We start from the raw sequence: 18,103 nt of genomic DNA on the forward strand, positions 1-18,103 counted from the left end.
TGGGTCTTATTTAGTTTTAACCTCATTCTCTGATAATAAGAACAATTAAGTCTTCAAATATCCAGAAGTAAATATAAATATTTCAAAAATAAATATACAAAACATGTATTCATAAATTAATTGTATAAAATCTAATCAATGCTATAGTTTAACCTCTAATTTTAATATGAACCCAATCTCATTTGTGTGTGAGTGTATGTATGTGTATGCAGGGCATAAAGTTTTATTTGACTTGGAAACTGTGTGAAAAAAAGCAAATATTAAATGCTTGTTTTCATCATTCTATACATTATATTAACTCTCAGGTATCTGTTCCGAAGAGGGGGGATATTTGAGAAAATTGTGCAAGTCACAGAACTTTCTGAAAATTAGAAATCATTAGTTGGTGAATTAAGATTATGACTCAACAGTAGAGTGCAATAGCCAGATTTTTTTTTAATTTGCACAGATAATCTTCAATTTGCTTAATTTATAAAGAGAGCTATAATATTGACTGAGTCTCCAAAAACATTAAGAAAAAGTCTGACTTTTGGAATTAATAAAAACCAGAACAAAAATTGTTAGATGCAATCAAAAGTTTGATATTTTTGATAATATTATATAATTAGATATGTGGCTATTGTTGAACTTTTTTTTTAAAGAGGAGCACTGAAATTTGTGGTGCCATTATTATTCCATTAGTATCATTACAAAAAACCATTTTTAGCAAAATATGTGTAAGTAACAATTTTCTAGAATACCTTATGAATAAATGTTCATTCCTGAAAAACAAATCAGGTAACAGATTATGTAACAATCTTTTGCTTCTTAAACTTTAAGTTATCAGGACTTTATATTTAAAATGTATCTATGTCCCCTTTAGCTTCATTTATATCTTGTGATAAGGAAAAATTCTGAAATGTCCTATATTATGTGACATAAAGGCTGGAGAATGAGGGAGACAAGTGAAGGTCATCAGCCAATATCTGCAGGTGGTAGTAACCAGAACTCCATGTTCAATTTCCCAATTTATAAAATAAAAATAATAACAGGACATATTTCAGAAGTGAATTTACCATGAAGTAACTGAAGCCTAAATTCAGGGCCCTGGCTATGTGTTCATATGATTGGGTATTTTTATGAAATTTGGAAAATTGTGTACTTTATAAAATAGAGATATCAAACAAAATTCAACCAAGTAAACTGAAGATCTAACTGGCTTTAGTAAGCACCCCCTTTAGCAGGGACAGAGATACTCCCAAGGACTATATAGAAAGGGAGAGATTTTTAAAGGCAGAACAATGAAGTCATAAACAGAAAAAAAGGATTATTTCTGGTGAATTCACCTTCATTTGGGAACAAAAGGGTCTTACTAGGTAGTTTACCTCATCTTCCTTTGGGGATGGAGAGGGTACATATGACATTTTCTTATGGATGCTAACCAGAGAAGTCCTGATTACATTTCTGGGGGAGGTTAAAACTGCAGTTAGATTAGGTATGAAGCCCTGGTTTGGTGACCTGGCCAAGCAGAAGTGATCCCATGTTGGCCTCGCGTTTTTCTTTTTAACCCTTCATATCCTACCAAAATTGGTATTTCCCTTTTTTTACTGTGCAGGTTACACTGAAGATTAAATTAGGTAATACATGTAAAGCTAGAACATGGAAAACACTTGATTAATGTTCATTAACATTATCATCATCAACTATCATACGCAATTTCTTATGTTTATTTTTCTCATTGTTACATACAATTGTCTCATATCTTAAAATAGTATGAATTAGAGGTGTTTAAGAAAGAGCTTAGTATATTAATGGAGTTTTCTACTCATCAAATCCATTAAAAGAAATAGTATGAGACATATTAAGTCAAATGTTAGACTTACTGGTACAAACTTAAGAAGCAGTATATTTTAGAATTTAATCAAGACCATGTGTGCATTTTGGTGAAAAATCTAAGACATTTATTCAGAGAACACTGTGATACTAGTATGTGCCAAGTAAACTTGTATAAGTGAGATTTCATGCACTTCTCAGATAGCTGTTGCAAGACAGGATGTGTAGATGGTTGAACCCACCAGCATTACACAAATCTTATCTGTACAGAATCATCCAAATATTCAGGGATTTAGTAATGGATACAGACCATGCCACTTTCTGAGTCAAAATTTCACCATTAGGGATATATGACACCTACTTTACATTTGCAATGTAAATCATATTCATAATATCTATTTCACTATTCATAATACAGATGCCATCATACCTTTTAATCATATACCTAGAAGTTACAGATATAAGCTATTACTATAAATTACAGTTAATCACACAAAGAATCACAAACATTATTGACTGGTGATTAAGCTCCACCTTTTGAATTTTGTCTATTTTATTTAAACAAAGGAGTTTATACATGCACCAGTTATGAATAAAATTCACCAGGAAAATATGACTCGTATTTCAGAATCACAGTGCCATTTCCTGCTTCACGCTGTGCCCATTTAGTAAAACGGAATTGGTCACCATCTTCTTAGCATTGCTTTTCAGAGATGTCATACGCACTGCAGAAGAGCTGAGCAGGTAGCTGGTTGATCTCTCTTGATAGGACTTCCTCCCACAACAGAGTTGGCTGTTGAAATGCCTCCTGAAACTTTCACTAAGCAGATAAAGAGCAAATGGATTGACACAAGAATTGCAAAAGCTCAGAACCCTGGCGACTAAGGTGACAATCATGTGGCCTAGAGATGAGTCAATCTCGTTATAGTTGAAAGACCTATACATATACAGGATATGATTTGGAAACCAACAAAAGATGAAGCAGCCCACAAAGACCAGGACAATTTTAGCCAGGCGTTTCCGTGTTTCCATCTGCAAATAAAGGGAAAGAGTCCCACTGTTTAAACAGAAAATGGAGCCAACCACATCATGGAATAAAGGAGTAAAACTTAGCATAACATAGTATTGCATAGAAAATGCATCCAAAAATACAAAAACAATTTTTCTCAATAAAGTGATACCTTTAATGGTTTGATGAAGGCTATTATGGTCATTACACTATTTTCATTTTAAAATATTTGACAGCTTATACAAGACTAGATGAGAAATTATTAATAAATGGCTATGTCTTCATGTTAAAACTGATTTAAAATAATTCTCTTATTTTTAACTATTTTCCTTTTGCTTAAAGTCTTACTGTGTTCATTATAAATATAAATCATTTGTTTGTATTAAATCCAATGAATTGATGAACCATGGAATGTATTCAAGTGTAGTGGCTTTCTTGTTTTTAATCACGGTATTTTAAATAGGAAAAACCTATCTATTAAAATATGGCATGATTTTTTTAACCCTTCCTACATACACACACACACAGAACTTGAGATTTAAACTCCTTACCCACATAAATCAAAAGCATCTGACATAACTATCAATCCTTTAAAAATTAGTGTGTTAGGCTACCTTTAAAAATAAAAACATATTTTCTTTCTTTTCATAAACTTGACATACAATGTTTACTGTTTTATAGGAAAGTCTTCGGGAAGGTGATAGAATAAATTCAAATATTTGACATTAACTTTTTTGATCTGAAAATCATTTTCTAACATCTAAGGGTCCTACATTGAGTCGCCATTTGTCTAATTTGTTTAAATATTCAAATAAACTAACATGACTGTGAAAACGTAATTTATCAAAAGATACTGCTACTAGGCAACACGATGTTCCCTGAGCTGAAAGTTTTGGTAGTCAACTAGAACATGCCAAAGAAACAGGAGAGTTTTATGACTGAAACAGATCTGACCATTGGGGGTAATGGTGCATGGTGACAGGGAGGAGCAAGCAAAGGTGCAAGGGAAGAGGGGTCCAGCCCAGGAAGCGGAGTGGGGTGCTCCAGTTGTATCCCGGGGGCATAGGTTAGGCAGCCTGGCAGCACTAAGGAGGCCAAATGTGAAGTTTATATTGCTGAGTGTGTCCACCCTAACAAGTGGAACATGGGTGGGAAAGTGTCATGACCATCTGTACTTGGAGATTCAAATGCACAGGCAGGCTGATGGCATTGACAGTTACTTCTCAGCTGATGCCAGGCCCAGTTACCCAGCCAGAGTTTATAAATCCCAACAGTCCCAATTAAACTAAGTCCCAATTAAAAACATGGCAGAACTGAGGCCATTAAGAAACAAGTAGAAGTGGGAGGATAAGAGAAATTCACTTCAGCAAAACAAAAATTCAAATACCCAAACCGAGATACACATTGGATCCCAGGGCTCTGAATAAAAGGATTGTATGTAAAGAAAAAGCACCTGGATGTTTTTGCTTCAGTGATATTATATATTCAGATAATAAATCTACTCATTTATCTACAATTACCTTAATGATTATTTCATTTGTTAAGCCTTTAAAGAAGACCTGGGTCTGTGATGTTGACGGCCATCAATAAATAGAGGTTACCTCCATGCAAGAAACCTTGTCCAGATTCTGCTGTTGCCAAAATATGCAAAGCCCCAGCCTATGCCTTCATCTATAGCCCAGCAAATTGTAACGACCTACCATTCAACTTGCCTTCAAACTGGGGAAGAGTACCCATAACTTTCCTGTACCTACAGAACTCTTTGGAAGAAGTTCCTCACTAGGAGCACACAAATGTACAACTTGAAATTCTGTTCCACTGGAACACTGTTTCCATCTCCTTGTGGATTAACACCATAGGTTTTACCTGTAATTAGTACTATCTTTCTTTAAGGAAAAAAGAGTGTATAAGGCGTGTGTGTAATTTTAAAACTAGTATGTAATTATTGTAGTAAAAGCTATAAAGGCAAGTTGACCAAGAACACATCAGCACCAGCCCACCCGTCCATACTGTCACTCATGTTGTCTGCCCTCTGTTCCCAGGGCCCCATTCCAGCATCCTTCCCACACCTCAACCCCAGATCCCAGGCAGTGTTCTACAGTCCTTTCCTGATGCATCCTTCTCCCAGATTTTCTGTCAAACTTAGTGGGCCAATGGGAGAAGAGACAATAGATAGTTCAATTTATGCTTAAAATGTGACCATTTTCTGGTTGATTATGTTCTTTGTATGAATATTTGCACATAAAATAACACCTGAAAAGACATGAACTTCGAGCTGCCCAGGCCCCGTTGGCAGAAAACTAGGCTCTCAGAGGGTCTTTCAGAGCTACGACTTGAGCCCAGGATCAGAGAACCCCACCCCTCCACCCTGGGCATCCCTTCTTGTTCAGGCTGCACACATCCCAGCGCCCGGACCCTGTTCTAATCCCATGGTATGGGGAACCCATGAGGCAGAGCACAGAACGCGCTCCTGTGCCTGACCTACGCACCCCGGCACACACACACCTATCCAGCTTACCTGTTTTTTGGTATGTTCGTTGTATTCTCCAGGGAGGTTATGTGCGCTTTTAATTAAGGTCTTTGCAATATGATAATAATAAACGCTAATAATAGCAAGCGGTATGAGGAAGTAGACCAAGAAGATGAGCACTGAGTGAATCTTCGGGTGTAATTCATCCGTCTGAGGGTAGGGTATACACGCTGTGAAGCTGCCGTTTTCCACGCCACCGACGGAGGCCACTTCCGAAAACACGGCTTCCGGAACTGCCAGCAGCACGGAGAGCACCCAGATACCCACCGCCTTGGCACAGGTGCACAGCGCCGCCCCGGACGTCTGCAGGTCCATGGGGTTTACAATGGCTCTGTACCTGGGAAGACAACGTCTCAAATTACTCTCTTAAGAAGGAAAAAGAGGAAGGGGAGAGGGGAAAGAGAGACAGACATAGGAGGAGAGTTGGTGGAGGAGGAGCAAAGAGAGAAGAGGAGTGGGTGGGAGAAAGGAAGGAAGAGAAGGCGGGAGAAATCTTACTTGCTAAGAGAGAGGCACCAACACGCCATTAATCCCTAGCTGTCTGATGGTGCACGGATTACCTAACAACCCTGGGGTCGCACTGTCTACAAGTCATTCCACTGCCTATTAGCACAGAAGACAGGATGAGAAAGAAAAATACTGTGAATGGTCGTCTCCCAAATTGCGGTAATTTGCTTACCTCTTTCACGAGTTTTTTCTAAGTCTGCATATCCTACAAGAATCATCACATTGAATATTTTTATTTAAATACTTTTATTTTCAAAAAAATCTGTCAATACTGTAATTGCCATAACATACAATAACCATAAAATATAAAACACCCACAAAATAATGTTAAATACTACCCTGATACAACTTTTAGCCTCTGAGCATGAGTGTACCTGTTTCCCTAAGGTCATTAGTAGATCTTAGATACTAATCAAGACTTTCTCCATAATTCAGTCGTAAGAACTGAAAGTGGAATTGCACTGTGTCTTTATAGTTCACAGTTATTTAATGCAGAGACCTCATGAGATCCTCTCTCCTCCATGTAATGCCGTCATTGTGGCCAAGGAGCCACACCCACAACTCCAGGGCACAGTGGCTTAAGCAGTGCAGTCCTCCCATAGCTAACTGAATCATACACATAATGCAGACTAACCAAAACTGCATGTAAACCTCAAATTACTTGTATTTGTATCTGATGTATTTAAGTTATAGTGTACCTAGGGGGTTAACAAAATACAGTAAAAAGTGATTTTAGTCAGATAAATCTGAGCCATTACCTCATGTCTGATACCCTTTGGATAATCACTGAAGGTCTTTTTTTTCCTCTGTTAGTGGAGATAAAACACCTCCCTCAAAGTTTTTTGATTAGAAAAACATGTGCACTGCACCTATTACAGTGCCTGGCAATTAGCGGATCCTAACCATGCCATTATCCTGTACTAACCACATCATGATCTTTACCTTCTCCTTATTTACACTTGATTTTAATTCTAAAAATTCAGAATATTTCAAGCAAAATGTCAAGCAGTTGAGGTCTCCTTCTGAGGTTCTGTTAAGATGCTTGTCATTCCCCATGGGAGAGAGGAACAGCTCCCAGCCTCGATCCCACTCGGAGGGGGGCCTCTCTTCTTCCTTCCTTCCATCATGTCATTCCCACACTCTCAACAGAAGACTGACAATTCCACTGGGATCTAGAGGGTCTTCCCATGGAAAACAGGAAACATATAGAAATTAAAGTAGAGCAATAGCCAAGAGCCTCAATACCAAATAAAGTGTCACACAGGATGCGTTTCACCCAGACTTTGCACATGGCAGAGGTTAATAGGCATGGGTTCCCTTCTCTGATTCTGCTTAATTGCATGTTCTTAAACTGAAAAAATTGCAATCACTAACTAACATAAGCTATTTTTTTCTGTTTCTTTTTTGCTTTTTATCACATAAATACATTCAAAGAAGTTGGTTTCTTTGTTTTTTAAATTGGAGAGCACTAAGATCCTATAAAGAGAAATAGGAGTACCTTGTTTCATCTCAGGTCCTGCTCCAGAGCTAAAACAAATTTCACATCATTACTTCCCCATGTCTAAGAAATGTACACTTCTGCCACTGTCTCTGAATTTAAATACTACAGACCTTAGCTCTTCATATCTTGTTATGCTAGTTGAAGATTTTCTCTCTTATGCCACCTTTTTCCCCCCATTCCCAACTTCCTGGTTTAGTAAGTTATATTAAGTGTTTATAAAATAGTTAAGGCATAATTATTATGACTGAACAGCTATCACTCACTGCAGAGTTAAATAGTATATTATGATGATGTTTCTTTCTTATGCAAGTCTCAGATTTTCTTAGAGTTGCTATTTGAGCATTTTTTCATTTGCATAATTATCCATGAACCTGAATTAAATTGTTTTCTAAATGTGCTTGCACCACCTTCTTGAATAATTGGAGTCCTGGTGCTTGAACCTCAATTCTTCTTAGTTTTTCACTCTGCCAAACTAATCTCCACCTTCTTTTTGGCTTTATTGTTAAAGATATTTTATTTGCTTTAACGTCCATTCTCTCTTCTGAATTTTTTATTTCTGTTTTCATATTGTTAACTTCTAGAAGTCCTAGTTTTCAGTCATTCCTTGGCACAGCATCCTATTCTTATGTCATGGATGTATATTCTTGCTATGTATCTATGGAACTAATTAATAAAATGTTTAGTTTTCTTCCCTTTCTTGCCTAGTTCCAAGTTTGGTTGGTTTGGTTTCTTTATGCCGGAATCGCTCCTCAGAAATTAGACATTTAATGCCTGCCAGTTTGTATTTAATACCAAAGAATCAAAAAGCTAATCATAAATTATTTTGTACATGGAGGAGGGGGAGAAAGAAGTTTCAGGGGCTGGTGATTACTACAAATTGATCAATTAAGTAGCCTTCCTTGTAAGAGAGTCAGAAAGCTCAAAGAATATTCTGAACTTTCTTTCATGGGTTTAAAAAGGAGAAGGAAAACATGACTCCCCCACCCTCACTCCCACCCATATCTAAGCACATACTAGTGCAGAGGCACTATAATAAGCATAATGTATGTTGGGGCAACTTCTATAAGAATGAAAGTTAGAACTTTCCCATCCTGATAAGGTTGTCATAGTAGAGTTTGCAACAGATCCTGCCTGACTTCTTGGTTTAGAGGAAGTAAGAAACCCATGGGTATGTAAGACATGGGTAGAGGAGGCCATTTCAACAAGGGATAATTCTTAGACACCTCATGTGGAAAAGGAAAACGGACCACATGAATCTTCTCCTAAATGAGTAAGATCCTCTCTTTTCCTTTGATGAAAAGGACATTACTGAAAATTCTATAAAGCTAGAAATTATTGTTTAAAACAGCAGGTTACTGAAGTGTCATTATTAGTACTAACACATAGCTTATAATTGTTGAAGAATAAGTTCATCACCAATCAATGTTTCATGTGCATCTTTCAAAGGATAAAAAGTAAAACATAGTGCAGATTCATATGGATGTGTCTAAACATGCTTCCTTCAACTGTTCATTAAAGTGTATGAATGAAACAGTCCCTTGGCACAAAAACTATCTCATTGAATTTAGTAGCATAATAGGTATGGGTGAAAAGTTATGTTTTTTTCCCTTCAGACATTCTCATAAAAGTATCCCTAACTGAAAAGTAGGAAATAACCACCTAAAAAGGACTCAAGAGAACATAATCACCATTTGTATATAAATATCAATGACAAATATGCTTCTTCATTAATTCCTGTTCTGAATCTTGCTTATCACATCTGTGCATAGTCTAAATGTATGTAAAGGGATAATAAATGTATTCATATTATAAAATATGTAATGAGAATTAGATAATTTTTGGCTTACATAAAGTCATCACAACATCTTAAAATCTCCATCTTTACATTTCTGCTAATTTCTTCTACCTTTACACTACCCATAGTTTCTTTTTGTTTTCTTATCAAACTTTCATTTATCAGAGGCCAACAAAGAGTTGAAATGGGAACAATCTGAAGAATAGAAGGACAGAAGGGTATTGTGGAAGTAAAAGAGAGAGGGAGAGAATTTCCAAAAGAAGTATAGGCTTCTGTGTCAAATACTCCCTATAAAGTAAAGAAAAAGCTCCTGGAAACTAGAGCCTGTATCTCATAACTATTGTATCTAAAGTGCCTGACCCACAGTAGGTTCTCAGTGCTTATTTGTTGAACTAACAGGGAAACGTGGTCCAAACAGCAAGATCACTTATAAGAGCAGCTTTACTGGAATGGGGTGGTAGTTGGATATTAGGTTGAGACGATAATGGAGATGAAAGATGGAGACACAGGCTAGCCTCGGAATGCCTGAGCTGGATCAATATTCATAATCACCTGGAGTATCAAGTTGTCCCCTATACTTCCATGCAGAGTCTCCAGGATGTAAAATGTAAGAGTTTGCATTTTACTAAGATTTCCAACTACTTCTGAATATGTCAGGTTTAGAAACTATTTTTCGTAAAGATTGACTGTGTCAGTAAGCATCTTTCCACAAGCTTTGAGTGAGGTTGTCTACTACAATGAACACACACACACACACACACACACACACACACAGCAGTGGACAGTATCTGGAATCCGGTAAAAGTTCAGTGTTGAAGAATCAGATGCCTGCCCTTTATGAAATGTCATGTCATGTTTTAAAGTATTCATATCTCTCAGCAGTAAAAGTTATTCTGAATAAAATCACTAAATTTATCACTTAAAAATATCTGTGCATTATCATACAATAGAATTTTTTAAACTATTAATAACCTTTAGAAAATAATGTAGTAAGTGGGGTATCACTTTGGAAAGGATGAGAAATGCTGGGTTCAATTACAGTGAGATCAGTAATTCTATTTGTTCCTTACTCTCAAAAAAATCACTTTGTTTTTAATTCACTAAAGCATATGACTTAAATGACATAAGAATTTCATGAGAAGGGGAATAACAATGATTAGCTGTGTTAATGAAGGCAGTTCATAGTCAAAGGACTGGGGAAAGCCTGTAGAAGGTAAGGAGATCATCTTCATCAATTTTGCAATGGGCTCATTTTGAATCCAGTGCCTATTTTCCAATAATTAACTGCGTGTGGGTAAATATTGATCTGAATTAATAAGTGATTTGTCACCCTGACACATAGATGATATAGTAGATGTAGTTATACAACAACCTGTTTAAATATGCTTCCACATTAATTATTTCATTTGATGGGATAATCCTGTGTAGTGAAACTGATTAGTGTACTCATTTTACAGAAAAACTCATTGAGACTAAGGGATTGAATGGTCAAATGATCACAGAATCAGTAAGATAACCAGGATTCACATCTATCTTGTGACTATAAATTCTGTATTTTTTTAACTATATCAGAGAATGCAAGTGAAGAACTAAATGCTTAATCTGTTCTTTCCATTTTTACAACTTGACCTTGTCATTTTAAAGTCAATGCTATTTTTAATTAGAAAGACTTAGCTTATATTTTTAATTATGTTTTCTCAATTTAATGATTATTTTATCGTGGAGAAACTAAGTTTTAACAGTACTAGCAAGCAATGTTTCATATTCTGTTAAGTCATCTCTACAAGCTGCATGTTCATAACATCTGTATAAATATTTGTAATCATCTCTGGATTGTGCTTTCATAATCTAAAACTGGTTCCTAATGAGATGTTTAATGTTTGGTTGTTTCTTAAAATGTGGTTCTTCTCTAAAAATTAATTTCAATTAAGTCACAATCATTAAAATATTAATTTTCAAAACATTCCCTCTAAACTTCCACAAATGATAAAAAAGTAAAGTTGAAAAAACATATTTGTTGAAATATGTTTGAAAAAAATATTTATAATGAAAATCCACATAAGAAAAAATCAAACAGATAAATCAAGGGAAATACTAGGAATAAGTAAAGGTTTAGTATTTATTCCTACTCCCCATGAAGATCTATAAATAACTGGAAATAGAAACTATTGCCCAGAACCTCAATACGTCAGTGGTATTCACAAAGAATAGGCTAGTGACCTAGTAAGAATGAATATGTTGTATCAATAATTAAAACAATAAGTTAAAAGTTCATTAAGTTTGAAGCTAGCAACATTAAACCTGGTCTCACTTGGGAGCGTGGATTGAAACTGAAAATAACCTTAGTTACATAGAAACAAATGAGAAAAAAGGAACAAAACAAACAATAAAAAAGAAAAGAAAATTTAGTGAACACAGTATCCTTTTGTATAGGAAAGAAACAAATGGACTTTCCAAATACCAGGTCATAAGTATTGTTGGAAAATCTATCCAGACTTCTCCAAAAAGCCAACAGTAATCTTATGCTAACATGAAATATTTTCTAAAACCTTCAAATTGATTCAAAAGTAAAAATAATAATGTAACGTATATACAATTATAGCATACACCTATTTAACTTCTACTAAATATTGGATTAATCATTTTCAGAAGAGAAACATCTATATCTCATATCAGCATCGTTTCCAGAAATGCAATAAATAAATAAATAAGGACTAACTAAAAAAAAAATAGGGTAAGAACTTGCTTAGAATGAGGAAATAAAAACGCAATTAAAATTATTAAAGATTTTGGAATCGGTCAACCTTCTTGAAGAATCAGCCATAAATTAAAGTGAGAGACTTGTCTAAGATGTGGTCACATGGAATCGTGTGACAGGCAGAGCACCAGAGCGCTGACTTGACCTTGCTACAGCCTCACTAGTGCCCCTTCTTCCCTTTGAGTCTTTCTCTGCTCAATACTCAGGGAAATAACAGGATCCTTTCTATTGGCCCTCAGCTCTACAGCTGAAGAAATTGTTCTTATTTTGCAAATGAGGGGAAAGCTGCCTAATAGACATATGTTTTTGTGCTGTTTTATCGTTTTCTCCAATTAGAACAGTTGGACGACAGATGCAGGACTACCACCAGATGCCGTAAACTGCAGAGTGGTGCGTTCCCTCCTTATTATAGTCTGTTCCAAAGGTTCCAGATTGAGGTGGATGAATAATCTTCCAACACCATACAGGCATATGCAAATTATGGCAATTGTGTGAATAGTGTGAGAATTATATACAGAACTTCTCCAGTGCAATGTGTAAGATTCCTTCTAAGGAGAAGGGAAAGGGAAATAAGCTAGAAATATTTGAGACAAATAAGTAAAAGATACCTGACTTACTAGAGTCAAATATAGCAACATCTAATGAAAAAACATACAAATTTAAATTAAATCTAAAAATTAAGTGCAAATTACAATTCATCCCTTTTCTATGGCTATATAAAAATAACAGCTGAACACTTGTTATGTTTTCCTTTCTGTATTGGCAGCTAGAAAGCTCTCAAATATACTATTCATTTTTTGTAGAAGTATTTTTTGTGAAAAATTTTTGTGAAAGTATGGGTCACCTCATATTCTTCAACTTTTATTTTTCCCTATACCTGTTTTTCCTCCCTTTTTTATTCCTGTTGTATGTTATTTAAATCTTTATGCTTAAGCTGTCTTAAATTCTTTTAAAAGAAGCTGAAAATAAATAAGTCACTGGTACCATGGGTTTTCTGTCCTCTTAGGTACATAGGCCAGTCTGAACTCTCTGGAAGAGTTTAGAAGCATACTGTGAGTGCCAATCTTAGCACCCACGAGAGGCAAATGCTTCTTAATGTACTGTCCAGGGCTATGATCAAAGAAGAAAGCATCTCCAATCAGGGCCAACCAGTTAATTAGCACCTGAGCTTCAGTCAGAAGTTTTGGTAAGAAACCAAGATAGATAATGGCTCTCTGTCCCACCACCAGACAAAGACTGAGGAAAAAACCTTCATAAGGCCTAGGGAGAAGTAGACCTAGGGCCTATATTCCATCTGTTTCAATTTTAACAAATAATCATATGGAAGAGAACATTCGTTTGCTTTGACATAATATCCAAATACTGGTAATGATTAAAGGTCAAAAAGAACTTGCTCAGCTATGGAATTAAATGATTACCCTATAGAAAACAAAAGCTTGAAATCATTCATTCATTAACACTTCAGTCAGATTTGGTACAATAGTATTTTTGTATTCAATCCAACATATCTGATACATTAAATTAATATTAATTTCACTTTGTTTCATAAGTTTAAATTTTTAATATATAAATGCATTTTAGTTAACAGTTATATAAAAAACAGAATAAGGAATTGATAACTAGTTTTACATTTGTAAGTACATGAAAGTATAGTTTTCCATTTAGCACTAGGTACCTGTGGGATTTTTTCCTATAAAGTTACTTGCATTTTATTTATGGGCTTTTCAAGGCCAAAAGGTCTTCAAGAATCAAAGGAATAATATTTTGTTTGGAAATGCAGCTACTGTGATAGGTAATGAAGAAGTTATGTACAAATGCTAACTGCAAGCAAAGTATGGCTTTTGGGGCTCTACTTCCCTAGTATCAGAGCACACATGCCCTGTCAGTGGAGGGTAGGAATGTGTGTGTGTGTGTGTGTGTGTGTGTGCGTGTGCAAAACTGCTATAAACATAATGCAATAGAGAATCTTCAAATGCATTTAAACAGCTATTTATTATAAGCAAGCAAAAAAAAGTACATTTTCAAAAAAGTAACAAATTTATCAAGATAGCAGTACAAAGTAAACCAAGATCACCACTCTCACCATTTCAGATCATGCACTGTCTCTCCTCCTCCCGTTATGATTATGATATGCTTCTGGGGCATATCTACAGTGGACACAAATGATCCTTCCTAACAATATATCAGCTGACACTCCTCAAAAGAGTTTGGAACGCTAACTAATAATCACAAGTACTAAAGAGTGTCACCCATACCACCCTTTGGCCATATCAAACAAGGTGATTTAAGCTTCAAAGTAAATTCATCAAGACTGTAATTCTTATTTCAGTCTCTGCTATCCAGTGATGCTGTCATCAGTGATATATAACACTTAAGTCTCCACTTCACAATGGGATTTGCTTTGTGAAATCAAATTATCTTCATTTCTTTTTCTACATTATTGTGATCTATGTTTCTAAACTCTCAACCTTTATTTTCTTGGGCAAAGACATTTAAGCCATCTCATGAAAATAAGGTATTTGATTTAACAAACAATTGAATTTGTTCGTTAAAATCTCTAATACAGGATTTTTCTAAAAATTGTTCTATTGCTTCAGTGCTGCTTAATTTTGAATTCAAGGTGTTTCTTTTATTGCAGTTACAATTAATTATGCTTTTTCATTCTATTGAATCTAATGAATCATCTTTGCAGTGATTTTTCTCTTTTTTTTTTTTACTCTTGGGTGCTTTGTTTTAAAGTTAACTTTCAGTTTGTATTAAATAGGAAAAATCATTAATAATTTCTTATACCTGGGAAAATGATAATGTGGCTTAATGATGAAGGGTATGGTCTTTGAAGTAGGTTCAAAAGCTTGCTCCATCACTGTGGGATTATGAAAATGTTAATTCTCAAGCCTTAGTTTTCTTAATTTCAAGCCTCAGTTTTCCTTACTTTAAAATGGATATGATAATAGCACCTACTTCATAGTGTTGTGGTGATAAGAAATTCAAACAAAAAAGTTAGCACAGTGTGAAGTGCAGTTAGTCTCATATTAGTTTTCAGATCCACAAGACATCAAAACATTTGGTGAGATAAAGTGTTAGGAGATCAAGTACTGATCAACACTTGATTACAAAGTTCTGGAAGAAAGAGAGAAGTGTAGACAACATATAACAAAATATTTCCAAACTGTTTCAGGTGAACATTGAAATATATTGTGTAATTTCATCTCCAGTTATTCCAGTTCCTTAATTTGTATTTCCAAACACACACTCATGGGCAAGAGCAGCCCCTGGCTGAGACAAAAGAGGCACCCACCTTTCTTTATCATTATTATTTAAGGATCCATGCTCTCTTTACATAGTACACCAGGCAAACTGAAAAAGTCAGTAAATATATAAGGACTCGTGTATTCTCTGAACTTTGTCAAAGCCAGTTTACCTGTGTCTCCATGACAATTGATTGAGAAAATTGGTGTAAAATAAATAAATAAAAAGTCCTGGGTCTTGCTACTGTTTTCCCTTTTAAAAATGAAAGCACAATGACAGTAATTTTAACTTTTGTGTGATAGCTCTTCATTAAGTTTTATTCCAATTGTTTTGTTAAGTAGAACTTTTTTAACTTTCTAAATAAAATGGGTCCCATAAAGGAGGGCAGTTAAACTAAAAACTAAAACATTCACATTTAATTGTGGGACTCACAGAAAACTTTTAAAAAGATAACAATAATGGTGTCATATAAGCAAAATGAGGTGCATAATTTACCCAAAGACACCTATTTTTATAAGAATGTGGTTTTAGAGGAATATTACATAAACTAAAACGTCAATAATATTTGGTTTAAAAAGACAATGGTTCTCACCTCTCCACTGAATATTGTCTTTCCTCCAGTGAAGACTAACTCTTTAATGCCACAGTGAGTAAGGGTATTGCAAATACTAGGACATTTAGATGGGCTCATTTTTCATTAGTAACAGTATGCAAATGAAACACCATTTCAATCAAACAAATTAAATTGTTAATAACTTACGTCAACACCCTATGCCCAGAGGAATTAAACCACAGCTCCATACAATGATGCCTGCTTGGACATTTTGCCCCCACTCCCATCCAGACAACCCTCCTGCTTAAATGCTCCAAAGAATGATATAGCCAGCCTGGGGTACTGGTCTTGGACCAAAGTCAGCAAGCCTGGTGGCTTCTCCTCCCAGCTCTGCTTGGGGAGCTTACATTTCCTGGGCTTTAATATCCTCCCCTGGAAAATGACACAGCAGATCAGCTAGAATAGAATAATGGACAATCCCACCCTCAAAATATGTGAAAAGCAGATTTTATATCAGAGACAAAATCTTTGGCACCATTTTAACATACTAAAATTTGGTACTTACCTGGTTGTGGGGAAAATTTATCAGTTGACTTGTATCAAAACAAGCAGAATGTATAAAGTCATCTGTCTGTTAACTATTCTAGCTGTTTTGGCTTCAAATAAATAGCAAAATTAGGTTAATAAGTGTAAAAGATGATTCCCCTTAATTGGAAAAAAATTAAAAATCAAACATTTCCCTAATATAAAGGCATACGTTCTTACCTATCAGGTTATCAAACTATTGAATAAGGGAAAGTGCACTTCTCAGGTTTTAGGCACAAACCAAAATCTTCTGCAAGGTAGTTGGCACACTCGCACATTTATTCTATAACTTTTCTATAAAATTCATAAAAAGATTCTCAAAGTGTGTGGAGGGGAAAGGGAAGACTAGGGTATGCAATTTTAAAACTACTTTCGAGCTAATGCAATTTTTATTATTTTTAAAGTAATCATTTTATTCTTCACATCTCAGTCCAGTTTGCTGTAATTCCCAGATACCCTCCCCATCCTCGTCTCCATCCCCGGCCTTCCCTTTCTCCCTCTTCGGTTACTCTCCCCTGCCCGTCACAATCCTAGGCTCCCTCCCCACCTGTGCCCTCACCTGTCGGCGCTGAGGGCCGTGAGAGTGAACACGGACACCCCCACGGAGGTGAGCTGGATGACCGGGATCAGCTTGCAGCCCACCTTCCCGAACATCCACTCGTCGAAAAAGTACCGCGAGGCGTCCACCGGGACGCAGGTGAGCAGCAGCAGCGCGTCTCCGGCGGCCAGGTTGGAGATGAAGATGCTGGGGACGCTCCTCATGGCGCTGTTGGTGATGAAGATCTTCACCAGCAGGACGTTGCCCAGCAAGCCCACCGTGATGATGAGCAGGTAGAGGGACGGGATCACACAGCGGATCACCAACTCCGCGGTGGTCGCGTCGGGGGCGGGCAGGAAATCCCTCTCTGACACCCCGGGAACGAAGCTGCTCCGGTTGGCGCCCGCCGGCTGGGAGAGGTTGCAAAGAGACTTGGGGGGCATGGTCTCCTTTCCAGGAGTTTTCATGCGCCCAGGTGCCCTGAGGGCAAGGCACAGTGGGGCTCAGTGGATGTCCATCTCCCCGGGACGAGTTTACTGTCCCGAAGGGGACAGGGCTTGGGGTGAAGTCTGTCCTCCCTCCCGTGCTTCTCGGCTAGAGGGGGCACACTGACTCCTGCTGACTCTGAATTTTAAAAATCAAAAAGAAAAAATAAAAGGCAAACCAGTTGCGTCTTTGTTCCAGTCAATGGTTTGTTCTCGCTTATAGCTAGTGCAGAGCAGCCCTTTTGGGAACAAAGATTTATGCCCTGGGATTAATGAAAATACCTGCCAGACCGTTCGCTAGGAGGGGAGGACCGTCACCCCGTCGCTGTCCAGCCAACCGCAGCTGAAACCCCGGGAAGTAGCGCGGGGCGCTGGCACTTTGCTCATCCCACAGCTTTGCGCTTGTTTCTGTAGTTCATGTTGTATAAGCAGTTGGAGGGGTCTCAGTCTTCTCTCACACTGCGTCCCTATACACATCCATCCTTATCCGCCTCCGAGCGGGAGGAGCCCCAAAAAAGAAGTTTGTGAACCTCTGAGGATTTGCAGTCTGAGATGGCAATTTCCTTAACGCTGAACACTGAATTTAGGAAAAAGAACAAATGACAGAAGATGAAGTAAATGAATAGAATTCCCTCGCACTCTTCTTCCTTGATCCATTTTTCTTACCCCAAATAGAGAAGCTCTTCAATATAACTGTCAGATTAGTTTTAAACTTATATTTTATTGAAACATAGCATTCATAACATACACAAATCTTAAATGTACAGCCCAAACCAGCTAC

At 36.7% G+C, this 18,103-nt stretch overlaps 1 protein-coding gene across 1 annotated transcript; it reads right to left on the bottom strand.

The window, feature by feature from the left end:
* Positions 1 to 620: 620 nt before the first annotated feature.
* On the bottom strand, positions 621 to 17,886 carry NMBR (neuromedin B receptor). The gene is made up of 3 exons (XM_017649939.3): positions 16,859 to 17,886; positions 5,340 to 5,688; positions 621 to 2,844 (listed from the first exon to the last, which is right to left on the bottom strand). The coding sequence occupies exons 1-3, from the start codon at positions 17,302 to 17,304 to the stop codon at positions 2,443 to 2,445; spliced, it is 1,197 nt and encodes a 398-aa protein (XP_017505428.3). The 5' UTR covers positions 17,305 to 17,886; the 3' UTR covers positions 621 to 2,442.
* Between the last annotated feature and the right edge of the window lie 217 nt (positions 17,887 to 18,103).

This window comes from Manis javanica, chromosome 13 (genome assembly GCF_040802235.1).
Source record: "Manis javanica isolate MJ-LG chromosome 13, MJ_LKY, whole genome shotgun sequence".
NCBI lineage: Eukaryota > Metazoa > Chordata > Mammalia > Pholidota > Manidae > Manis > Manis javanica.

Coding starts and splice junctions, on each gene's coding strand:
- NMBR (XM_017649939.3), bottom strand. CDS start 17,304: ATGAAAACTCCTGGAAAGGAGACCATGCCCCCCAAGTCTCTTTGCAAC. Junction 5,689..16,858: donor ACGGCCCTCAGCGCCGACAG/GTGAGGGCACAG, acceptor TTGTCTTCCCAG/GTACAGAGCCATTGTAAACC. Junction 2,845..5,339: donor ACGAACATACCAAAAAACAG/GTAAGCTGGATA, acceptor CTTTATTTGCAG/ATGGAAACACGGAAACGCCT.